At 55.2% G+C, this 25,451-nt stretch overlaps 1 protein-coding gene across 1 annotated transcript in view; it reads left to right on the forward strand.

Annotated features, from left to right (window-relative positions):
- DUXA (double homeobox A) overlaps positions 1-23,823 on the forward strand; it is a 58,598-nt gene extending 34,775 nt beyond the window's left edge. The window contains exons 9-14 of the mRNA XM_080644036.1: positions 8,304-8,427; positions 11,385-11,530; positions 15,635-15,803; positions 16,681-16,823; positions 20,383-20,509; positions 23,661-23,823. Coding sequence (XP_080500162.1) covers positions 8,304-8,427; positions 11,385-11,530; positions 15,635-15,803; positions 16,681-16,823; positions 20,383-20,493 — 693 coding nt within the window. The 3' untranslated portion in view covers positions 20,494-20,509; positions 23,661-23,823. The remainder of the gene's footprint in view (positions 1-8,303; positions 8,428-11,384; positions 11,531-15,634; positions 15,804-16,680; positions 16,824-20,382; positions 20,510-23,660) is intronic.
- The last annotated feature ends 1,628 nt before the right edge of the window (positions 23,824-25,451 follow it).

A 25,451-nucleotide genomic window follows, 5' to 3' on the forward strand; every position in this document is an offset into this window, starting at 1 on the left:
AAGGAAGGAAGGAAGGGAGGGAGGGAGGGAGGGAGGGAGGGAGGAAGGAAGGAGGGAGGGAAGGAAGGAAGGAAGGATGGAAGGGAGTAAGGGAGGAAGGAGGGAAGGAAGGAAGGAAGGAAGGAAGGAGGGAAGGAAGGAAGGAGGGAAGGAAGGAGGGAGGGAAGGAAGGAGGGAAGGAAGGGAAGAAAGGAAGAGAAGGAAGGGAGTAAGGAAGGAAGGAAAGAAAGAAGGAAAGGAGGAAGGAAGGAAGGGAGGAAGGGAGGGAGGACGGAAGGGAGGGAGGTCCGATGGCAGGAGGGATGGAAGGAAGGAGGGAATGAAGGAGGGAAGGAAGGAGGGAAGGAAGGAAGGAAGGAAGGAAGGAAGGAGGGAAGGAAGGAAGGAAGGAAGGAGGGAAGGAAGGAGGGAAGGAAGGGAAGAAAGGAAGAGAAGGAAGGGAGTAAGGAAGGAAAGAAAGAAAGAAGGAAAGGAGGAAGGAAGGAAGGGAGGAAGGGAGGGAGGACGGAAGGGAGGGAGGTCGGATGGCAGGAGGGATGGAAGGAAGGAGGGAGGAAGGAGGGAAGGAAGGGAGGAAGGAGAGAAAGAAGAAAGGAAGGAAGGGAAAAAGGAAGGAAGGAGGGGAGGAAAGAAGGGAGGAATGAAGGAAGGGAGGGAGGAAGGGAGGAAGGAAGGGAGGAAGGAAGGAATCTAGCTAGCTGTGGAACCCTGGGCTGGGGCCCTGGTGTCAGGTCGGGAGTGATTGCTTCTCACAGGAGACCTCTGCAGCCGAGACATCCCTCCCAATGGAAGATAACGCCACCCATGGGTGTCCCAGCAGCCCATTCCGTGCCTCTACCCCTCCTACCCGTCTCGAATACTTTCTTTCCTTCTCTCGTTTTCAGACTTCCATTCAGGCAGATTGCAGGTGGTTCTGAATGATGGTGGTTCTGTATTTCAGTTGAAACTTTGATGTGGTTGTGACAGGTGGGGAGTACCGGCGTTTAACTACACAGCCGTCTGGGTTCTCCTCCGTTGTTCATATTTTTATGTTTTCTCCCCTCCTCTGTCTTCTTCTTCCTCTTAAAGAATTATTTTCAGCATTTCATGTAATCCTGGTTTTGTGGTGATGACCTCCTTTAGCTTTTTCTTATCTGTGAAGCTCTTTATCTGACCTTCAATTCTGAAAGATAGCTTTGCTGGGTAGAGTAATCTTGGTTGTAGGTTCTTGCTACTCATGACTTTGAATATTTCCTGCCACTCCCTTCTGGCCTGCAATGTTTCTGTTGAGAAATCAGCTGACAGTCCTATGGGTGCTTCCTCGTAGGTAAATAACTGCTTTTCTCTTGCTGCTTCTAAGCTTCTCTCTGTGTCTTTAACCCTTGGCATTTTATTTATGATGTGTCTTGGTTGGTCCTCCTCGGGTTCCTCTTGTTAGGGACTGTGGGCTTCCTGGACTTGAAGTCTATTTGTTTCACCAGGTGGGGGAAGTGCCTGCCCCGCTGGCACACAGTCCACTTCCTCCCCGTCTGTCCCTGGTGCCCCCCGTGCCGCCACCCAGCGCTGGAGCCCACAGGGAGCAGGACCATGTAAGTTTGTGCGCTGGCCCTTTAAGAGGAACTGCCCGGGTCTCCAGCAGCCTCCATGTCACTGAGCCACAATTCCCGCTGGTCTTTGCCGCCCGAAGTTATGGGGACATCACTCCCCATCTCTGCAACCCTGGGCTGGGGTGGGGCTGGGACCCCTCCTGGGAGGCCTCTGGAGCGGAGATATCCCTCCTGATTAAGAACTCCACACGTGGGTGTTGGACCAACCTAGTGCACACCTCTTAGTTCTGGCACCCATTTTCTTGTCTCAGGTTGTTCCTGATCCACATGAGCAGAGCACGTCTGTTTCCCGTGGCTTATGTTTCCTTTCATTTGTAAAAAAATTATTTATTTATTTAATTTATTATTTATTTTTTTATCTATTTGTTTTTCCACTTATTTATGCATTCATTGGTTGCTTCTTTTTCTAAATATATTTTTTTATTGATTTCAGAGAGGAAAGGAGAGGGTGAGAGATAGAAACATCCATGACGAGAGAGAATCATGGATCGGCCACTCCTGCAGGCCCCTAATGGGATCGAACCTGCAACCCAGGCACTTGCCTTTACCAGAATCGAACCCGGGACCCTTCGGTCCAGAGGCCGATGCTCTATCCACTGAGCCAAACAAGCCAGGGCTGTAAAAATGTTAGTTAATTGACTTGAGAGACAGAGTGCAAGAGAGAGAAAGATTTGTGGCCCCACTTCTCTGTGCATTCATTGGTTGCTACTTGCTTCTTGCATGCGCCCTGACCGGGGATCGAATCTGCACGGTTGGGGTATAAGGACGACACTTTAACCAACGGAGACACCCACTCAGGGCCCTTCATGGTTTTTGAAAACAGACGACCTGGACTCCCAGGTCAGGGCATTCAGATCAGCGGGAGAAGGTGGAGAATCACCCGGGTGTGTTTAAGAGCTTTATGATCTCGTTCCTGGAGGGTTGTGGTGGGTTCCGCTTGACAAGAGGAAATAGACACCAGCTGGAACCTGACGCCTGATGTGTACACTGTCATTACATGATTCCTCTCTCCCAACCTCTCCACAGCGCTGCCTCCCTGCCCCATCAGATTCACAGAGGAGCAGGTGGAAACCCTCATCAAAGCATTCAACGAGAACTGTTACCCAAACAAGCCTACCATGCAAAAGCTCGCTGCGGACATGGGCGTCAAAGTGTCTAGAATCAAGGTAACCGGCTCTGCACCCCAAGACAGGAAGCAGGAAGCACAGTGGGGAGGACCGTGAACTGAGCACGTATTCCACGCCAGGGTTCCGAGGGATATGTGCGGAGTATCTTTTTTTGTTTAATTTTTAAAAACACGCATTTATTGATTTCAGAGAAGAAGGGGGAGGGAAACAGAGATAGAAGGATCAGTGATGAGAGAATCACTGGCTGCCTCCTGCTCGCCCCGCACTGGGGATCAAGCCGGCAACCCAGGCATGTGCCCTGATCGGGAATCAAACCTGTGAGCTCCTAGTTCATAGGTGGACGCTCAGTCACCGGGCCACACTGGCCAGGCTGTTGTTTAATTTTTATTTCTAACTTAGAGAGAGAGAGGGAGAGCGGGAGAGAGAGAGAGAAACATGATCAGAGAGAAACATCAACACCCCTCGCCTGCATCCTGCAGGCCTCCTAGTAGGGATCAAGCCGGAGACCTGAGCCGGTGCCCTGACTGGCAATCGAGCCGGCGACCTCTTGGTGCCTGGGTGGATGCTCAACCACGGAGCCATACCCGCCGGGCTTGAGTTGGTTCCTTTTTTTAAAAAAAACAAACGAACATCACTTGCACTTTATTATTATTACTTTTTTGTTAATCCTCACCTGAGGACATTTTTCCCATTGATATTTAGAGAGAGTGGAAGTAGAGAGAAACATGGTCGTGACCTTGACCGGGAACTGAACCTGGGATCATTCAGTTCACAGACTGATGCTCTACCCACTGAGCCAGACAGGCTAGGGCGTGAGTGGGCCCTTCAGGGCATTATCAGCACAGCATCCATGTACAGCGTGAAACATGACTACGGCCCCGATTGTGGGTGTGGTCCTGTGCACCGAGAGGTCTCACGTTTGACTCCTGGTCGGGGCCCATGCCTGGGTTTGGCCTAGATCCCCAGTAGGGCGTGCAGGAGGCAGCTGATGGATGTTGATGTTTCTCTCTCTCAAATCAGTTAAAACATAATTTAAAAATGAGTATTCCAGCAAATGATGCCAAGAGGAGATTGTGAAGGTGCCCAATGCCAAGGTCTGACTAAGAGCTAGTCCAAGGGGACAGACCTCAGGAGTAACCCGGAGCCTTGTTTCCTCGCTCAGGATTGGTTTCAGAATCGAAGAGCTAAGCTCCGAAGGCAGAGGAGGAGAGCACAGCCCCAGGACCACTTAGGAGCAAGCCAAGGCCGAGACCACGACCCACAGCGCCCTGTGGAGACGATTCCAGGTAAGGAGCCGGCCCGGTCCTGCCCCGGCACCTCCCTCTGGTACGGAGCAGCCAGGGCTGTGCTGGGACGGGGTGCGCTCAGGGCCCCTGGGCAGTGTCTTCTGGTGGCAAAGGGCTCACACGGTCAACATGGCCTGGGAATGCTGCCCCCCGGCCCATGGCCTTCTTTCTTTCTGTGTTATTGAATGAGCACGGGAGGGTTTGCTTTGTTTTGTTGTTTTAGAGAGAGAGTCAGAGACAGAGAGAGAGAGAGAGAGGCAGAGACAGACAGAGACTGAGAGAGACAGAGAGACAGAGAGACAGACAGAGACAGACAGAGACAGAGAGAGAGAGAGAGACTCGATAGTTTTCCTTCCTGTGATCGGACCTGCCACCGTTTTGGTGCACAGGATGTCGGTCAAACCAACGGGGCCACCTGGTCAGGGCTGGACCTTCTTTTTATTTATAATTTTATTTTATTTAAAAAAAATCTTTACTGTTGAAAGTATTACATATGTCCCCCTTTTTCCACAGTCAACCCCCACCAGCCCTGCTCCCCACTCCCGCCTTCATTGCCCTTTTTTTCTGCATTCCTGGGAAAGAGAGACTGAAAGAAGAGGGAGGGAGGGAGGGGCGAAGGGAGAGAGGGAGGAAGGAAAGGAAGGAAGGAAGGAAGGAAGGAAGGAAGGAAGGAAGGAAGGAAGGAAGGAAGGAAGGAGGGAAGGAAAGGAAGGGAAGAAAGGAAGGAAGGGAGGGAGGAAGGAAGGAAGGAAGAAGGGAAGGAAGGAAGGAAGGGAGGAAGGAAGGAGGGAAGGAAGGGAAGAAAGGAAGAGAAGGAAGGGAGGAAGGAGGGAAGGAAGGAAGGAAAGGAATGGAGGAAGGAAGTGAGGAAAGAAGGAAAGGAGGAAGGAAGGAAGGGAGGAAGAGAGGGAGGACGGAAGGGAGGGAGGTCGGAAGGAAGGAGGGATGGAAAGAAGGAGGAGGGAGGAAGGAGGGAAGGAAGGGAGGAAGGAGAGAAGGAAGAAAGGAAGGAAGGGAAAAAGGAAGGAAGGAGGGGAGGAAAGAAGGGAGGAAGGAAGGAAGGGAGGAAGGAAGGAAGGAAGGAAGGGAGGGAGGAAGGAAGGAATCTAGCTAGCTGTGGAACCCTGGGCTGGGGCCCTGGTGTCAGGTCGGGAGTGATTGCTTCTCACAGGAGACCTCTGCACCTGAGACATCCCTCCCAATGGAAGACAACGCCACCCATGGGTGTCCCAGCAGCCCATTCCGTGCCTCTACCCCTCCTACCCGTCTCGAAGTACTTTCTTTCCTTCTCTCGTTGTCGGACTTCCATTCAGCCAGATTGCAGGTGGTTCTGAATGATGGTGGTTCTGTATTTCAGTTGAAACTTTGATGTGGTTGTGACAGGTGGGGAGTACCGGCGTTTAACTACACAGCCGTCTTGGTTCTCCTCCGTTGTTCATATTTTTATCTTTTCTCCCCTCCTCTGTCTTCTTCTTCTTCTTAAAGAATTATTTTCAGCATTTCATGTTATATTGGTTTTGTGGTGATGACCTCCTTTAGCTTTTCTGGTCTGTGAAGCTCTTTATCTGACTTTCAATTCTGAATGATAGCTTTGCTGGGTAGAGTAATCTTGGTTGTAGGTTCTTGCTACTCATCACTGTGAATATTTCCTGCCACTCCCTTCTGGCCTGCAATGTTTCTGTTGAGAAATCAGCTGACAGTCCTATGGGTGCTTCCTCGTAGGTAAATAACTGCTTTTCTCTTGCTGCTTCTAAGCTTCTCTCTGTGTCTTTAACCCTTGGCATTTTATTTATGATGTGTCTTGGTGTGGTCCTCCTTGGGTTCCTCTTGTTAGGGACTGTGGGCTTCCTGGACTTGAAGTCTATTTGTTTCCCCAGGTGGGGGAAGTTCCTGCCCCGCTGGCACACAGTCCACTTCCTCCCCGTCTGTCCCTGGTGCCCCCCGTGCCGCCACCCAGCGCTGGAGCCCACAGGGAGCAGGACCATGTAAGTTTGTGCACTGGCCCTTTAAGAGGAACTGCCCGGGTCTCCAGCAGCCTCCATGTCACTCAGCCACAATTCCCGCTGGTCTTTGCCGCCCGAAGTTATGGGGACATCGCTCCCCAGCTCTGCAACCCTGGGCTGGGGTGGAGCTGGGACCCCTCCTGGGAGGCCTCTGGAGCGGAGATATCCCTCCTGATTAAGGACTCCACACGTGGGTGTTGGACCAACCTAGTGCACACCTCTTGGTTCTGGCACCCATTTTCTTGTCTCAGGTTGTTCCTGATCCACATGAGCAGAGCACGTCTATTTCCCGTGGCTTACGTTTCCTTTCATTTGTAAAAAAATTATTTATTTATTTAATTTATTATTTATTTTTTTATCTATTTGTTTTTCCACTTATTTATGCATTCATTGGTTGCTTCTTTTTCTAAATATATTTTTTATTGATTTCAGAGAGGAAAGGAGAGGGTGAGAGATAGAAACATCCATGACGAGAGAGAATCATGGATCGGCCGCTCCTGCAGGCTTCTAATGGGATCGAACCTGCAACCCAGGCACGTGCCTTTACCAGAATCGAACCCGGGACCCTTCGGTCCAGAGGCCGATGCTCTATCCACTGAGCCAAACCAGCCAGGGCTGTAAAAAAGTTAGTTAATTGACTTGAGAGAGAGAGAGAGAGTGCAAGAGAGAGAGAGATTTGTGGCCCCACTTCTCTGTGCATTCATTGGTTGCTACTTGCTTCTTGCATGCGCCCTGACCGGGGATCGAATCTGCACGGTTGGGGTATCAGGACGACACTTTAACCAACGGAGACACCCACCCGGGGCCCTTCATGGTTTTTGAAAACAGACGACCTGGACTCCCAGGTCAGGGCATTCAGATCAGCGGGAGAAGGTGGAGAATCACCCGGGTGTGTTTAAGAGCTTTATGATCTCTTTCCTGGAGGGTTGTGGTGGGTGCCACTTGACAAGAGGAAATAGAGACCAGCTGGAACCTGACGCCTGATGTGTACACTGAGTCATTCCATGATTCCTCTCTCCCAACCTCTCCACAGCGGTGCCTCCCTGCCCCATCAGATTCACAGAGGAGCAGGTGGAAACACTCATCAAAGCATTCAACGAGAATTGTTACCCAAACAAGCCTACCATGCAAAAGCTCGCTGCAGACATGGGCGTCAAAGTGTCTAGAATCAAGGTAAACGGCTCTGCACCCCAAGACAGGAAGCAGGAAGCACAGTGGGGAGGACCGTGAACTGAGCACGTATTCCACGCCAGGGTTCCGAGGGCTGTGTGCGGAGTATTTTTTTTTTGTTTAATTTTTAAAAACACGCATTTATTGATTTCAGAGAAGAAGGGGGAGGGAAAGAGAGATAGAAGGATCAGTGATGAGAGAATCACTGGCTGCCTCCTGCTCGCCCCACACTGGGGATCAAGCCCGCAACCCAGGCATGTGCCCTGATCGGGAATCAAACCTGTGAGCTCCTAGTTCATAGGTGGACGCTCAGTCACCGGGCCACACTGGCCAGGCTGTTGTTCAATTTTTATTTCTAACTTAGAGAGAGAGAGGGAGAGCGGGAGAGAGAGAGAGAAACATGATCAGGGAGAAACATCAACACCCCTCGCCTGCCTCCTGCAGGCCTCCTAGTAGGGATCAAGCCGGAGACCTGAGCCGGTGCCCTGACTGGCAATCGAGCCGGCGACCTCTTGGTGCCTGGGTGGATGCTCAACCACGGAGCCATACCCGCCGGGCTTGAGTTGGTTCTTTTTTTTTTTTAAAAAAAGGAACATCACTTGCACTTTATTATTATTACTTTTTTGTTAATCCTCACCTGAGGACATTTTTCCCATTGATATTTAGAGAGAGTGGAAGGGAAGTAGAGAGAAACATGGTCGTGACCTAGACCGGGAATTGAACCTGGGATCATTCAGTTCACAGACTGATGCCGTATCCACTGTGCCAGACAGGCTAGGGCGTGAGTGGGCCCTTCAGGGCATTATCAGCACAGCATCCATGTACAGCGTGAAACATGACTACGGCTCCGATTGTGGGTGTGGTCCTGTGCACCGAGAGGTCTCAGGTTTGACTCCTGGTCGGGGCCCATGCCTGGGTTTGGCCTAAAACCCAAGTAGGGCGTGCAGGAGGCAGCTGATGGATGTTGATGTTTCTCTCTCTCAAATCAGTTAAAACATAATTTAAAAATGAGTATTCCAGCAAATGATGCCAAGAGGAGATTGTGAAGGTGCCCAATGCCAAGGTCTGACTAAGAGCTAGTCCAAGGGGACAGACCTCAGGAGTAACCCGGAGCCTTGTTTCCTCGCTCAGGATTGGTTTCAGAATCGAAGAGCTAAGCTCCGAAGGCAGAGGAGGAGAGCACAGCCCCAGGACCACTTAGGAGCAAGCCAAGTCCGAGACCACGACCCACAGCGCCCTGTGGAGACGATTCCAGGTAAGGAGCCGGCCCGGTCCTGCCCCGGCACCTCCCTCTGGTACGGAGCAGCCAGGGCTGTGCTGGGACGGGGTGCGCTCAGGGCCCCTGGGCAGTGTCTTCTGGTGGCAAAGGGCTCACACGGTCAACATGGCCTGGGAATGCTGCCCCCCGGCCCATGGCCTTCTTTCTTTCTGTGTTATTGAATGAGCATGGAGGGTTTGCTTTGTTTTGTTGTTTTAGAGAGAGAGAGAGAGAGACAGAGACAGAGAGAGAGAGAGGGAGAGAGAGAGAGAGACAGAGACGGAGAGAGAGAGAGAGAAAGAGAGAGAGAAAGAGGGAGAGAGAGCGACAGAGAGAGAGAGAGACAGAGAGACTCGATAGTTTTCCTTCCTGTGATCGGACCTGCAACCGTTTTGGTGCACAGGATGTCACTCAAACCAACGGGGCCACCCAGCCAGGGCTGGACCTTCTTTTTATTTATAATTTTATTTTATTTAAAAAAAATCTTTACTGTTGAAAGTATTACATATGTCCCCCTTTTTCCACAGTCAACCCCCACCAGCCCTGCTCCCCACTCCCGCCTTCATTGTCCTTTTTTTCTGCATTCCTGGGACAGAGAGACGGAAAGAAGAGGGAGGGAGGGAGGGAGGGGGGAAGAGAGAGAGGGAGGAAGGAAAGGAAGGAAGGAAGGAAGGAAGGAAGGAAGGAAGGAAGGAAGGGAGGACGGAAGGAAGGGAAGAAAGGAAGGAAGGAAGGAAGGAAGGAAGGAACGAAGGGAAGAAAAGGAAGGGAGGAAGGGAGGAAGGAAGGAAGGAGGGAAGGAAGGAAGGAAGGAAGGAAGGAAGGAAGGAGGGAAGGAAGGAGGAAGGAAGGGAAGAAAGGAAGAGAAGGAAGGGAGGAAGAAGGGAAGGAAAGAAGGAAAGGAGGAAGGAAGGAGGGAGGAAGGAGGGAAGGAAGGGAGGAAGGAGAGAAGGAAGAAAGGAAGGAAGGGAAAAAGGAAGGAAGGAGGGGAGGAAAGAAGGGAGGAAGGAAGGGAGGAAGGAAGGAATCTAGCTAGCTCTGGAACCCTGGGCTGGGGCCCTGGTGTCGGGTCGGGAGCCATTCTTCTCACAGGAGGCCCCTGCAGCCGAGACATCCCTCCTGATTGAGGAAAACGCCACCCATGGGTGTCCCAGCAGCCCATTCCGTGATCTACCCCTCCTACCCTTCTCGATGTACTTTCGTTCCTTCTCTCGTTGTCCGACTTCCATTCAGCCACATTGCAGGTGGTTCTGAATGACGGTGGTTCTGTATTTCAGTTGAAACTTTGATGTGGTTGTGACAGGTGGGGAGTACCGGCGTTTAACTACACAGCCGTCTGGGTTCTCCTCCGTTGTTCATATTTTTATCTTTTCTCCCCTCCTCTGTCTTCTTCCTCTTAAAGAATTATTTTCAGCATTTCCTGTAATCCTGGTTTTGTGGTGATGACCTCCTTTAGCTTTTCTGGTCTGTGAAGCTCTTTATCTGACCTTCAATTCTGAATGATAGCTTTGCTGGGTAGAGTAATCTTGGTTGTAGGTTCTTGCTACTCATCACTTTGAATATTTCCTACCACTCCCTTCTGGCCTGCAGTGTTTCTGTTGAGAAATCAGCTGACAGTCCTATGGGTGCTTCCTTGTAGGTAAATAACTGCTTTTCTCTTGCTGCTTCTAAGCTTCTCTCTGTGTCTTTAACCCTTGGCATTTTATTTATGATGTGTCTTGGTGTGGTCCTCCTTGGGTTCCTCTTGTTAGGGACTGTGGGCTTCCTGGACTTGAAGTCTATTTGTTTCCCCAGGTGGGGGAAGTGCCTGCCCCGCTGGCACACAGTCCACTTCCTCCCCGTCTGTCCCTGGTGCCCCCCGTGCCGCCACCCAGCGCTGGAGCTCTCAGGGAGCAGGACCATGTAAGTTTGTGCGCTGGCCCTTTAAGAGGAACTGCCTGGGTCTCCAGCAGCCTCCATGTCACTCAGCCACAATTCCCGCTGGTCTTTGCCGCCCGAAGTTATGGGGACATCTCTCCCCATCTCTGCAACCCTGGGCTGGGGTGGGGCTGGGACCCCTCCTGGGAGGCCTCTGGAGCGGAGATATCCCTCCTGATTAAGAACTCCACACGTGGGTGTTGGACCAACCTAGTGCACACCTCTTGGTTCTGGCACCCATTTTCTGGTCTCAGGTTGTTCCTGATCCACATGAGCAGAGCACGTCTATTTCCCGTGGCTTACGTTTCCTTTCATTTGTAAAAAAATTATTTATTTATTTAATTTATTATTTATTTTTTTATCAATTTGTTTTTCCACTTAATTATGCATTCATTGGTTGCTTCTTTTTTTAAATATATTTTTTATTGATTCCAGAGAGGAAAAGAGAAGGTGAGAGATAGAAACATCCATGACGAGAGAGAATCATGGATCGGCCGCTCCTGCAGGCCCCTAGTGGGAATCGAACCTGCAACCCAGGCACGTGCCCTGACCAGAATCGAACCCGGGACCCTTCGGTCCAGAGGCCAATTCTCTATCCACTGAGCCAAACCAGCCAGGGCTGTCAAAACGTTTATTAATTGACTTGAGAGAGAGAGAGAGAGTGGAAGAAAGAGAGAGATTTGTGGCCCCACTTCTCTGTGCATTCATTGGTTGCTACTTGCTTCTTGCATGCGCCCTGACCGGGGATCGAATCTGCACGGTTGGGGTATCAGGACGACACTTTAACCAACGGAGACACCCACTCAGGGCCCTTCATGGTTTTTGAAAACAGACGATCTGGACACCCAGGTCAGGGCATTCAGATCAGCTGGAGAAGGTGGAGAATCACCCCGGTGTGTTTAAGAGCTTTATGATCTCGTTCCTGGTGTGTTCTGGTGGGTTCCGCTTGACAAGAGGAAATAGAGACCAGCTTGAACCTGACGCCTGATGTGTACACTGAGTCATTCCATGATTCCTCTCTCCCAACCTCTCCACAGCGGTGCCTCACTGCCGAAGGCGCATCAGTTTCACAGAGGAGCAGGTGGAAACCCTCCTCCAGGTATTCAAGCAGACGCAGCATCCCGACGACACTACCGTGCAAAAGCTCGCTGCAGACATGGGTGTTGAGAGGCGCAGAATCCAGGTACGTGACAAGCTCTGCGCCCCAAGACAGGAGGCAGGAAGCACGGGGGGAGGACAGTGCACTGACCGCGTCTCCACGCCAGGGTTCCGAGGGCTGTGTGTGGGTATCATTGTTTTGTTTAATTTTTAAAAACACGTATTTATTGATTTCAAAGAAGAAAGGAGAGGGCAAGAGAGATAGAAGGATCAGTGATCAGAGAATCACTGGCTGCCTCCTGCTCGCCCCACACTGGGGATCAAGGCCGCAACCCAGGCATGTGCCCTGATCGGGAATCAAACCTGTGAGCTCCTCGTTGATAGGTGGACGCTCAATGACCGGGCCACACTGGCCAGGCTGTTGTTTAATTTTTATTTTTTTGACTTAGAGAGAGATAGGGAGAGCGGGAGAGAGATAGAAACGTGATCAGAGAGAAACATCCACACCCCTCGCCTGCCACCTGCAGGCCTCCTCGTAGGGATCAAGCCGGAGACCTGGGCCTGTGCCCTGACTGGGAATTGCACTCCCAACCTCTTGGTTCCTGGGTCAATGCTCAACCACTGAGCTATACCAGCCGGGCTTGAGTGGGCACGTTTTTTTTTTTTTTTTTTCATGGCGTTTGTTTTTTTTTTTTTTTTAAATAAATCTTTATTCAGATTATTACAATTATTTCTCCTTTTTTCCCCCATAGTTCCCCTCCAGCCATTTCCCACCCCACCTTCTGCCCTTACCTACCCCCCACTGTCCTCATCCATAGGTGTATGATTTTTGTCCAGTCTCTTTATGAACCCCCCCATACCCCTTTCCCCCTGAGAATTATCAGTCCACTCCCTTTCTATGCCCCTGATTCTATTGTATTCACCAGATTATTCTGTTCCTCAGGTTTTTAATTCACTTGATTTTTAGGTTCACTTGTTGATAGATATGTATTTGTTGTTCATAATTTTTATCTTTCCTTTTTTCTTCTTCCTCTTCTTTAAGAATACCTTTCAGCATTTCATATAATACTGGTTTGGTGGTGATGAACTCCTTTAGCTTTTTCTTGTCTGTGAAACTCTTTATCTGCCCTTCAATTCTGAATGATAGCTTTGCTGGGTAGAGTAATCTTGGTTGTAGGTTCTTGCTATTCATCACATTGAAAATTTCTTGCCACTCCCGTCTGGCCTGCATAGTTTCCGTTGAAAAGTCAGCTGACAGTCGTATGGGTGCTCCCTTGTAGGTAACTAACTGTTTTTCTCTTGCTGCTTTTAATATTCTCTCTTTGTCTTTTGCTCTTGGCATTTTAATTATGATGTGTCTTGGTGTAGTCCTCTTTGGATTCCTTTTGTTTGGGGTTCTGTGGGCTTCCTGGACTTGTAAGTCTATTTCTTTCACCAGGTGGGGGAAGTTTTCGGTCATTATTTCTTCAAATAGGTTTTCAGTATTTTGCTCTCTCTCTTCTTCTGGCACCCCCATAATTCTGATGTTGGTACGCTTGAAGTTGTCCCAGAGTCTTCTTACATTATCTTCAACTTTTTGGATTTTTTTTTTTGCTTTTTGCTTTTTCGGTTGAGTGTTTTTTGCTTCTTTGTATTTCAATTCTTTGACTTGATTTTTGTGTTCCTCTTGTCTGTTTTTGGGTCTCTGTATAATATTTTTTATTTCAGTCAGTGTATGTTTAATTTCTAGTTGGTCCTTTTTCATCTCTTCGAGGGTCTCGTTATATTTATCGGCCTTTTCTAGGATATTCTTAAAAAGCCTTATAACGGTGGTTTTGAATTCTATATCCAGTCGTTTGTTTTCCTCCATTTCTTTCGTTTGTGACCTGATTCTTTGACGCCGCATTTTCACTGCTTCCCTGAGTTGGTAAGGTAGATTTGTGTGCTAGGTTTCCAATTTGGCCCAGTGGGTCTGCCTCCCCAGTTAACCTGAGGTGGACACTCTTGGTGCACCCCTTTGTGGACTGTGTGTACAGCCTTGTTGTAATTAAGTCTTTATTGTTGTTGGTATCACTGGGAAGAATTGACCTCCAGGCCAGTTGGCTGTAAGGATCAGCTGTGTCTATGCTGGGAGAAGTCCGGTGCTGGAGACAGCCTTATAGGATTAGACTTGCCAAATTGCAATAGCCTCTGTGCTCAGCTTGGATGGGGTGGAGTCTCAGTCTTGGCTTCCCATCAGCCTTGCCCTTGCTAGCACGTGTGTGCCTTCAGTCCTCTGCCTTCCCGGCTCCCGATTCTCCGCCCGAGAGTCCAGACTCCCCCCACAAGAGCGTGGGTCTCCGGGGGCTCGCCTGGAACTGGGGTTCACTGCAGTCAGAACTGGGGCTCACTTCAGTCAGAACTGGTGTTCAGTGCCGTCAGGAGCCTCTGACTCCCTTCTGCTAGGGAAAGCCTGTGGCAGCCTCCGCAGCCTTTGTGCGCACTGGCGCGAGCGGACTTTCAGTCTTCCGCCTTCCCCGGCTCCCGAGTCTCCGCCCGAGAGTCCAGACTCCCCCCACAAGAGCGTGGGTCTCCAGGGGCTCGCCTGGTACTGGGGTTCACTGCAGTCAGAACTGGGGCTCACTTCAGTCAGAACTGGTGTTCAGTGCCGTCAGGAGCCTCTGACTCCCTTCTGCTAGGGAAAGCCTGTGGCAGCCTCCGCAGCCTTTGTGCGCACTGGCGCGAGGGGACTTTCAGTCTTCCGCCTTCCCCGGCTCCCGAGTCTCCGCCCGAGAGTCCAGACTCCCCCCACAAGAGCGTGGGTCTCCAGGGGCTCGCCTGGAACTGGGGTTCACTGCAGTCAGAACTGGGGCTCACTTCAGTCAGAACTGGGGTTTTGTGCCGTCAGGAGCCTCTCACTCCCTTCCGCTAGGGAAAGCCTGTGGCAGCCTCCCGCAGCCTTTGTGCGCACTGGCGCGAGGGGACTTTCAGTCTTCCGCCTTCCCCGGCTCCCGAGTCTCCGCCCGAGAGTCCAGACTCCCCCCACAAGAGCGTGGGTCCCCGGGGGCTCGCCTGGAACTGGGGTTCACTGCAGTCAGAACTGGGGCTCACTTCAGTCAGAACTGGGGTTTTGTGCCGTCAGGAGCCTCTCACTCCCTTCCGCTAGGGAAAGCCTGTGGCAGCCTCCCGCAGCCTTTGTGCGCACTGGCGCGAGCGGACTTTCAGTCTTCCGCCTTCCCCGGCTCCCGAGTCTCCGCCCGAGAGTCCAGACTCCCCCCACAAGAGCGTGGGTCCCCAGGGGCTCGCCCGGAATAGGTGTTCAGTGCAGTCAGAACTGGGGTTCAATGCGGTCGGGGGCTCCCTTCCCCCTTCCGCCAGAGAAAGCCAGCCAGGCACTCTGCCGCCCTTCCTCTCTGCGCGCACAAAGACCCTTTGCCGTACCTCCAATTCTCTGTGAGCTTTTCTCCTTCCTTCTAGTTGTAGAATTTTCACTCAGTCAGCTTTCCTGCGGTTCTGGATGGTGTCCGTTCTGTCTTTTAGTTGTAGTTTTGAAATTGTTGTGCGAGGCAGCAGTTTAGGTGTTTACCTATGCCGCCATCTTGGTTTCTCCAATATGACCATTTAGGGCACGTTTTTTTTTAAGGAAAAAAAAAAAATTCGTTGCACTTTATTATTTTTTTGTTAATCCTCACCTGAGGGTATTTTTTTTCCATTGATTTTTAGAGAGAGTGGAAGAGAGGTGGAGAGACAGAGAGAGAAACATGCTACGTGCCCTTGACCGGGAATTGAACCCACAACCCTTCAGCTCACCCACCAACGCTCTAACCACTGAGCCATAGCAGGTGGGCTTGAGTTGGTTCTTAAAGGCATACTGATCGCAGCATCCATTTACTGGCTTAAACCGTTACTATGGCGTCCAGCAGGTGTGGCTCCCACTGGATGGGTGTCGTCCTGTGCACCCAGCGTTCCCAGGTTTGACTCCTGGTCGGGGCCCATGCCCGGGTTTCGGGCTGGATCCCCGGTAGGGCCTGCCGGAGGCAGCTGATGGATATTGATGTTTCTCTCTCGTCCATGTCTCTCAAATCAGTAAAAACGTACTTTTTAGAAAAGATTTGTTATATCGAATTATGCCAAGACGAGATTGTGAAGGTCCCAATGCCAAGGTCTGACTAAGAGCTAGTCCCAGGGGACAGACCTCAGGAGTAACCCTGAGCCTTGTTTCCTCACTTAGCTTTGGTTTAAGAATCGAAGAGCTAAGGTCCGAAGGCAGAGGAGGAGAGCACAGCCCCAGGACCACTTAGGAGCAAGCCAAGGCCGAGATCCCGACCCACAGTGCCCTGTGGAGACGCCGGCCCGGTCCTGCCCCGTCCGAGCCTCGGGTGCCCCGGCACCTCCCTCTGGTACGGAGCAGCCAGGGCTGTGCTGGGACGGGGTGCGCTCAGGGCCCCTGGGCAGTGTCTTCTGGTGGCAAAGGGCTCACACGGTCAACATGGCCTGGGAATGCTCCCCCCCGGCCCATGGCCTTCTTTCTTTCTGTGTTATTGAATGAGCACGGGAGGGTTTGCTTTGTTGTTGTTTGTTTTTTGTTGTTTTAATATATCTATGTATCTATCTCTATATCTATATATTCTTATTGTCTTCAGAGAGGAAGGGAGAGGGAGAGAGAGAAACGTCAATGATAAGAGAGAATCACTGAGTGGCTGCCTCCTGCACGCCCCTAATGGGGATCGAGCCCGCAACCTGGGCATGTGCCCTTGGCTGGAATTGAACCCAGGACCCTTCAGTCCACAGGCCCATGCTGTATCCACTGAGTTGTGTTTTTTTTGGTGTTTTTTTTTAAAGAATAGTTTTGACTTTTAGAGAGAGGAAGGGAGAGGGAGGGAGAGAGAGGTCAGTGGGCTGTCCCCTGCACGCCCCCTAACGGGGATCGAGCCTGCAGCCCAGGCATGTGCCCTGACCGGAACCCAACCAGCAACCTCCTGAGCCAGACAGCCCTCTAGGTTCCTGGGAGGGTGCTCAACCCACTGAGCCACCCGCCGGGGCTGCACCTTCGTTCTGATCATTTCCCAGTCTGCGTTTTTCCCGCTGAAGGTCAGCAACCTGCCCTTGTGCCCCTCCTCCACAGCCTCCCCCCCCAACACCACCCCCCCCGCACTGGGCCCGGACAGGGTCCTCTCCTCTCCTAGCCGACGGGTTCCACATTCTCCGCGACCGTGGGACCCGGGCAGGTTCCCGGTCCGAATCTGTTCACTGACCTCTGCCCCTCACCCCTTCCAGGTGGAGGCAGCCGGGGTGGTGCCAGGCTCACGGCCTCCCACATCTGCACCCTCCTGCAGGCCTATGCCAGCAACCCGTTCCCCGGGTTCGAAGCCCGGGAGCAACTTGCTAAGGAAGTTGGGGTCCCAGAGTCCAGAGTCCAAGTAAGCGATAAGGAGTTGGGCTGTTCCCTCTCGTAGGGGCAGAGGCGGGCGGGGGCGAAGCCACGCCTGCCAGCTCTGAGCTGCCCTTCCCGCTGGGCCTGGGAGGTGCGCCCTTCAGGGACCCACGCGGCCCCTCCCACCCTTCAGCTCCTGCGGGTCATGGTCAGTGTCGTTGGCATTCCTCCGAAGGCTGTTGGAGCCCTGGCCTGGCTCCGCCCATGGCAGCCTCGTCCCACTCACCGGAGGCTGCAGCTTCACTCCCTGGTCGGTGCGTCCGGGAGGCGACCCAGCCGTGTCTCTCCCTCCCACTGACGTTTCTCTCTCCCCCTCCCTCCCTCCCACTCTCTAAAGCAGCCGTGGGCAAACTACGGCCCGCGGGCCGGATCCGGCCCGTTCGGCTGTTCTATCCGGCCCACGGAGCCGCAAGAGCGGAGGGTTCTCTTGCTCTCCCCTCCGCTTCTTTACTTTGAATTTATATTAGTTCACACAAACTCTCCATCCATGCTTTTGTCCCGGCCCTCCGGTCCAGTTTAAGAACCCATGGTGGCCCTGGAGTCACAAAGTTTGCCCACCCCTGCGAGTCTAAAGCCAATGGGAAAAATATCCTCAGGTGAGGATTAACAACGACAAAAAAAGTTTTACAAATTCCTCTGACTCACAGCCTAGAAAGAAAAGGGCCCCTCCCACAGGGAGCAGCCGCCCAAGGCCCGCGGTCGCCGAGTGCTGAAACGGAACGCAGTGCTGGCCGTGGTGCGGAGCGTGTGTGCGTGTGCGTGCGTGTGTACACATGCGTGTCTACAGTTACAGTGTGTGAGTGTATATAATATGTACACCTCACACGCACACGTGTGCAGTTCATGGGTGCAAGCAAGGGGCAGCGATCAGTCATGCCCCGTGCGCTGAGCGCAGCCCGGGCAGCTCAGCCGGTCGGAGCGTGTCACGGGTTCGATCCGATGGCGGGGCGTGTGCAGGAGGCAGCCGGGGTGTTTCTGTCACGTCGGTGTTTCTCTCTGTCTCTCCCTTCCTCTCTCTCTCAATCAGTGCAAACATATTCTCAGGCGGGGATTGAAAAACAAAGTCTTCCTAGGAAATAGGCCTTTCTGACAGGAAGACAGAAAAAGCAATTGCAGCGAGGGAAGTGCGGGACACAGGCGTGGCGCTCGGGGCAGACCGGGTGAGATGAGGGTCTCGGGGACAGACCGGTGAGATGGGGGTCTCAGGGACAGACCCGGTGAGATGGGGGTCTGGGGGACAGACCGGGTGAGATGGGGGTCTCAGGGACAGACCCGGTGAGATGGGGGTCTCAGGGACAGACCGGGTGAGATGGGGTTCTCGGGGACAGACCGGTGAGATGGGGGTCTCGGGGACAGACCGGTGAGATGGGGGTCTGGGGGACAGACCAGGTGAGATGAGGGTCTCGGGGACAGACCGGGTGAGATGGGGGTCTCGGGGACAGACCGGGTGAGATGGGGGTCTGGGGGACAGACCGGGTGAGATGGGGTTCTCGGGGACAGACCGGTGAGATGGGGGTCTCGGGGACAGACCGGTGAGATGGGGGTCTGGGGGACAGACCAGGTGAGATGAGGGTCTCGGGGACAGACCGGGTGAGATGGGGGTCTCGGGGACAGACCGGGTGAGATGGGGGTCTCGGGGACAGACCGGGTGAGATGGGGGTCTGGGGGACAGACCGGGTGAGATGGGGTTCTCGGGGACAGACCGGTGAGATGGGGGTCTCGGGGACAGACCGGTGAGATGGGGGTCTGGGGGACAGACCAGGTGAGATGAGGGTCTCGGGGACAGACCGGGTGAGATGGGGGTCTCGGGGACAGACCGGGTGAGATGGGGGTCTGGGGGACAGACCCGGTGTGATGGGGGTCTGGGGGACAGACCGGGTGAGATGGGGGTCTGGGGGACAGACCGGGTGAGATGGGGTTCTCGGGGACAGACCGGTGAGATGGGGGTCTCGGGGACAGACCGGTGAGATGGGGGTCTGGGGGACAGACCAGGTGAGATGAGGGTCTCGGGGACAGACCGGGTGAGATGGGGGTCTCGGGGACAGACCGGGTGAGATGGGGGTCTGGGGGACAGACCGGGTGAGATGGGGGTCTGGGGGACAGACCGGGTGAGATGGGGGTCTGGGGGACAGACCGGGTGAGATGGGGGTCTCGGGGGCAGACCGGGTGAGATGGGGGTCTCGGGGACAGACCGGGTGAGATGGGGGTCTCGGGGACAGACCGGGTGAGATGGGGGTCTCGGGGACAGACCGGGTGAGATGGGGGTCTGGGGGACAGACCGGGTGAGATGGGGGTCTGGGGGACAGACCGGGTGAGATGGGGGTCTGGGGGACAGACCGGGTGAGATGGGGGTCTGGGGGACAGACCGGGTGAGATGGGGGTCTGGGGGACAGACCGGGTGAGATGAGGGTCTCGGGGACAGACCGGGTGAGATGGGGGTCTCGGGGACAGACCGGGTGAGATGGGGGTCTGGGGGACAGACCGGGTGAGATGGGGGTCTGGGGGACAGACCGGGTGAGATGGGGGCGCTCGGGGCAGACCGGTGAGATGGGGGTCTGGGGGACAGACCGGGTGAGATGGGGGTCTGGGGGACAGACCGGGTGAGATGGGGGTCTGGGGGACAGACCGGGTGAGATGGGGGTCTGGGGGACAGACCGGGTGAGATGGGGGTCTGGGGGACAGACCGGGTGAGATGGGGGTCTGGGGGACAGACCGGCTGAGATGGGGGTCTGGGGGACAGACCGGGTGAGATGAGGGTCTCGGGGACTTTGAGCCCATGAACCCGCACGAGGTCAGGAAGGTGCCGGGAGGGAGCTCGGAAATCTGAGTTTTACCTTCCGACCTGATAGACCTCACAAGGAATGTCCATGGTTTCTGTTTTCTTTTTTCCATCTTTTTGATTTCTTTTTCCTCCTCCTCCCTGTTTATGTTAATCCTCACCTGAGGATATTTTTTCTATTGCTTTGCAGAGAGAGTGGGACGGAGGGCGGGGGGGAGTGGGGGAGAGAAACGTCGATGTGAAAGAGACACACCCATCCATTGGTTGCCTCCTGCACGCACCCCGACCCGGGGTGGGGAGCAGACCCGCAGCCCCGGCACACGCCCGGATTGGGAACGGGGCCTGCGGCCCTTCGGCGCACCCCCGATGCTCCCACCCCGGAGCCAGCCCCGTGGGCCAGGGCTGGTGCTGCTTCTCCTTTTTAAAAAACAGTTTTTACTTATTTTTCTAGAGAGAAAGGAAGGGAGGAGGATAGAGAGAATCATGGACCGGCCGCCTCCTGCACAGCCCCCGCTGGGGACCGAGGCCGCACCCGGGCCTGTGCCCTGACGGGGCATCCAGCCGTGACCCCCGGTTCACGGGGTCGATGCCCAGCCCCGGAGCCACGCTGCAGGCTTCTCTTTGCTTCCTGTCCTTTAATTTCTCTTCCTGCCGGGGGTTTGGGAAAGGCCCCCAGGCACCCCGTCTCCCCTGGGCCTCCTGCAAGCAGAGCGGTGCGGCTCGCCGCCCTCAGGGCTCTGTGGTTCTCCTGGTTCTACCCCCTTAGGCTTGGTTTCAAAATCGAAGGTCTAGAGACCCGCCTAGACGCTCTGCCCAGAGGAAAAACCAGCCGGATGCGTCTTCAGAACGGACACGGGACCAGGAACAGGACGCCTGACAGGAGCCCGTCCCAGGTAACCGCCTCGCTTCCCACTGTGGCCCCGGGGAGCCTCTGAGTGTCCTCCCTCCCTCCCTCCCTCCCACCTGCAGGGGGGCCTCTGAGTGTCCTCCCTCCCTCCCTCCCTCCCACTGCAGGGGGGCCTCTGAGTGTCCTCCCTCCCTCCCTCCCTCCCTCCCTCCCTCCCTCCCACTGCAGGGAGCCTCTGAGTGTCCTCCCTCCCTCCCTCCCTCTGCAGGGGAGCCTCTGAGTGTCCTCCCTCCCTCCCTCCCTCCCACTGCAGGGGGGCCTCTGAGTGTCCTCCCTCCCTCCCTCCCACTGCAGGGAGCCTCTGAGTGTCCCCCCTCCCTCCCTCCCACTGCAGGGGGGCCTCTGAGTGTCCTCCCTCCCTCCCTCCCTCCCCCTGCAGGGAGCCTCTGAGTGTCCTCCCTCCCTCCCTCCCTCCCTCTGCAGGGAGCCTCTGAGTGTCCTCCCTCCCTCCCTCCCTCCCCCTGCAGGGAGCCTCTGAGTGTCCTCCCTCCCTCCCTCCCTCCCTCTGCAGGGAGCCTCTGAGTGTCCTCCCTCCCTCCCTCCCTCCCCCTGCAGGGAGCCTCTGAGTGTCCTCCCTCCCTCCCTCCCTCCCACTGCAGGGAGCCTCTGAGTGTCCCCCCTCCCTCCCTCCCTCCCCCTGCAGGGAGCCTCTGAGTGTCCCCCCTCCCTCCCTCCCACTGCAGGGGGGCCTCTGAGTGTCCTCCCTCCCTCCCTCCCTCCCCCTGCAGGGAGCCTCTGAGTGTCCCCCCTCCCTCCCTCCCACTGCAGGGGGGCCTCTGAGTGTCCTCCCTCCCTCCCTCCCTCCCCCTGCAGGGAGCCTCTGAGTGTCCCCCCTCCCTCCCTCCCACTGCAGGGGAGCCTCTGAGTGTCCCCCCTCCCTCCCTCCCACTGCAGGGGGGCCTCTGAGTGTCCTCCCTCCCTCCCTCCCTCCCCCTGCAGGGAGCCTCTGAGTGTCCCCCCTCCCTCCCTCCCACTGCAGGGGAGCCTCTGAGTGTCCTCCCTCCCTCCCTCCCTCCCACTGCAGGGGGGCCTCTGAGTGTCCTCCCTCCCTCCCTCCCTCCCACTGCAGGGGGGCCTCTGAGTGTCCCCCCTCCCTCCCTCCCACTGCAGGGGAGCCTCTGAGTGTCCCCCCTCCCTCCCTCCCACTGCAGGGGGGCCTCTGAGTGTCCTCCCTCCCTCCCTCCCTCCCACTGCAGGGGGGCCTCTGAGTGTCCTCCCTCCCTCCCTCCCACTGCAGGGAGCTTCTGAGTGTCCTCCCTCCCTCCCTCCCACTGCAGGGGGGCCTCTGAGTGTCCCCCCTCCCTCCCTCCCACTGCAGGGGGGCCTCTGAGTGTCCCCCCTCCCTCCCTCCCACTGCAGGGGAGCCTCTGAGTGTCCTCCCTCCCTCCCTCCCTCCCACTGCAGGGGGGCCTCTGAGTGTCCTCCCTCCCTCCCTCCCTCCCACTGCAGGGGGGCCTCTGAGTGTCCCCCCTCCCTCCCTCCCACTGCAGGGGAGCCTCTGAGTGTCCCCCCTCCCTCCCTCCCACTGCAGGGGGGCCTCTGAGTGTCCTCCCTCCCTCCCTCCCTCCCACTGCAGGGGGGCCTCTGAGTGTCCTCCCTCCCTCCCTCCCACTGCAGGGAGCCTCTGAGTGTCCTCCCTCCCTCCCTCCCACTGCAGGGAGCTTCTGAGTGTCCTCCCTCCCTCCCTCCCACTGCAGGGGGGCCTCTGAGTGTCCCCCCTCCCTCCCTCCCACTGCAGGGGGGCCTCTGAGTGTCCTCCCTCCCTCCCTCCCACTGCAGGGAGCTTCTGAGTGTCCTCCCTCCCTCCCTCCCACTGCAGGGGGGCCTCTGAGTGTCCCCCCTCCCTCCCTCCCACTGCAGGGGGGCCTCTGAGTGTCCTCCCTCCCTCCCTCCCACTGCAGGGAGCCTCTGAGTGTCCTCCCTCCCTCCCTCCCACTGCAGGGGGGCCTCTGAGTGTCCTCCCTCCCTCCCTCCCTCCCTCCCTCCCTCCCACGTGCAGGGGAGCCTCTGAGAGCCCGCCCTCCCGCTTCCTCTCAGGCCCTGGGCCGGCTCCATGGAGCCAGGGGCTCGTCCACAGTCCCTGAAGCCCCTCCCCGTTTGGGTCCTCCCAAGGCATCCCTCTGTGCCCTTTTTTTTTTAAATCCTCACCGAGGACGTTTTCCCATTGATTTTTGGGGAGAGTAGGAAAGACAGAGAGAAACATCGACGTGATGTGAGAGAAACACATCGATTGGTTACCTCAGCTGAGTTATGTGCCCTTGAGTGGACTCGAACCCGGGACCCTTCCGTCTGCGGGCTGATGCTCTTCCCACAGAGCCAGAGCGGCTAGGGCTCCCTGTGCGCCTACATTTTTTTAATTGATTGATTGTCAGAGAGAAAAACGTCGCTCTGCTGTCCCATTTGCGGACGCTTTCATTGGTTGGTCCGTGTGTGCCCTGACCGGGGATCGAACCCGCAGCCTCGGCGCATCAGGAGGTCGCTCCCACCAGCCGAGCCCCCCGGCTGGAGCTCGCTGCCCACTCTCCCAGCTGCAGCCCCGACGCCCCGTGGGAAGGCGGGCGTGTTCCCTGGTGTCTTCCCGGGCCTGGACCACAGCCCACAGCCGGCAATCGATGCGCTGTTGTGGAAGGCACCGCTGAGCCACGGCCCCGGGGAGCCTCGGGTGTGTCCTGCCCGAGCCAGTAGGTTCCACGCTGGACTGGGAAGGTGGGCAGAGGCGCCCGGCCCGCCTGGCTCGGTGGTGGAGTGTTGACCTGTGAACCAGGAGGTCACGGCTGGATTCCCGGTCAGGGCACACACCCGGGCAGCGGGCTCGATCCCCAGCGCGGAGCGTGCGGGAGGCAGCCGATCCGTGATTCTCTCTTGTCATTGATGTTTCATTCTCTCTCCCTTCTCGGGAATCAATACAAATATATTTGGAAGGAAAAAGAAGGCGGGTGTAGATCTGCACCCCATTCAAAGCAAGGTGCCATTATCCTGCTAAATAAACACATGATGTTAGCTTTGAAGTTAAATAAAGAGCTAGATTTCTTAAAGTTTCAAATAAAAATAATCATAAAGAGAAAGAAAGATGGGAAGAGTCACCTTCTATGTTGTGTGTCTAAACCGGCTTCTTCAATTCTTTCCTTTCCTCTCAGCGATCCTTCTCAGATACAGAAGCCACACCCAGTAGCACCGTTTCACTAGCCACCGACTTCTTTCTCCAAGGCCCGGACCACAGGGACCAGCGACAGACCCGTGGGCCTGATGTCCTCGGCCCAGGCCTGAAGGCCCCCCCATGCCTGGGAACACGGCCTTCCCATCGAGTCTCCTGCCTCCCCTGACCGGAGCCCTCTCTCTGAGGCCGACAGGACGCCAGGAGGCCGACAGGGACCACGCAGCCCCGCCCCGAGCCGGCGGCACAGCACAGCGACGCCAAGGACGAGGGAAATAAACGCCCTCAGTCATTTTATTTATTTATTATTTTAAAAAAATCTGTTGATTTCAGAGAGGACGGGAGAGGGAGAGAGAGACATCGGTGATGAGAGGATCGTGGATCACGGATCGGCTGCCTCCTGCACGCCCCACACTGGGGATGGAGCCCCCAACCCGGGCCTGTGCCTGACCCGGACTCGGCCGTGACCTCCTGGTTCCTGGGTGGGACACTCAGCCCCGGAGCCAGGCTGGCTGGCTCGTTTTACTTTTTATATCTGGAAGTTTTTTACTTTATTTTATTTAAAGCGCCTATAGTGAGGCAGACGTCCACCCATTCCCGGAAGCTCGCCCAGTCCACCTTGACCAGGCCCACAGCCTTCACGCACTGGTGGGACACGGGTGGCGCAGAACGAGGCCGGGTCAGCGGGCGCGGTGCCTCTGTGCGGGGTGCGGGCTGCAGCAGACACAGCAGGAGGACGGAGAGCCCTGGCCGCTTCTCCCCCGAGGGCTGCTGGCGACCCGCCTGCTCTCTCCGAAGCCACGAGGCTGTAAAGGGTCCTTCCTCTCATTTGTAACTCATCGGCCTGTCGACGGATTCAGGCAGAAATCCTCAAAGGATGTGATACTGTGATTTCCTTTTTAAAATTCTCCTTGTTGACTTCAGAGAGGGAGACATCCATCGGCCTCCTCCTGGACGAGCCCCGACTGACCGGGTATGTGCCCTCCGCGGGAATGGAGCCCAACACCTTTTCGTGCACAGGAGGCTGGCAACCAACTGAGCCACAGCAGTCAGGGCCCATGCCTGGGGTGGGGGCTCGAGCCCCAGTGTGGGGTGTGCAGGAGGCAGCCGGTCCATGATTCTCTCATCATTGATGTTTCTCTCTCTCTCTCTCTCTCTCTCTCTCTTTCTCTGTCTCTCTCTGTCTCTCTGTCTCGCTCTGTCTCTCTCTGTCTGTTTGTCTCTGTCTCTCTCTCTGTCTCTCTCTGTCTCTCTCTTTCCCCCTCTCCCTCTATGAAATCAAAAATATTTTTTAAAAAGCTTGAAAACCAATCAAATTAATATAATAAAATAAACAATTGGTATAAAAGCAGCAATTCAGGAATCAGAAGAATGTGTGATTTGTGGGGGATTCGGTTACACGGGGAAGAGCTGGGGTGAGCAGGGCAGAGGCGTCCGGTGTCTGCTGGACCTGGCGCACAGTGACCTTTTAGTCGTTGGCTTTTATCGCCATCTACTGGCTACACAGCGGAACTGCCAAAATTCACAAAACCGGAGGCAAATGCCACAAACATTCCTAGACGGGCTCGTCCAGGCAAGAGAATACGATCCTCCCAGGAGGAACGCAGGGTTATTGTTTTCCCGCAAATGCGCAGACAGTAAAGGCAGAAAAAGGCAACTGTCCCAGGGGCTGGGCGTACCCTGCAGCTGATGGCTGCGATGCTTCCTCGCACAACGGAAGAATGTTTTTGGCTCAGTGGATAGAGCGTCGGCCTGCGGACTGAAGGGTCCCGGG

This window comes from Plecotus auritus (genome assembly GCF_963455305.1).
Source record: "Plecotus auritus genome assembly, chromosome: 10".
NCBI lineage: Eukaryota > Metazoa > Chordata > Mammalia > Chiroptera > Vespertilionidae > Plecotus > Plecotus auritus.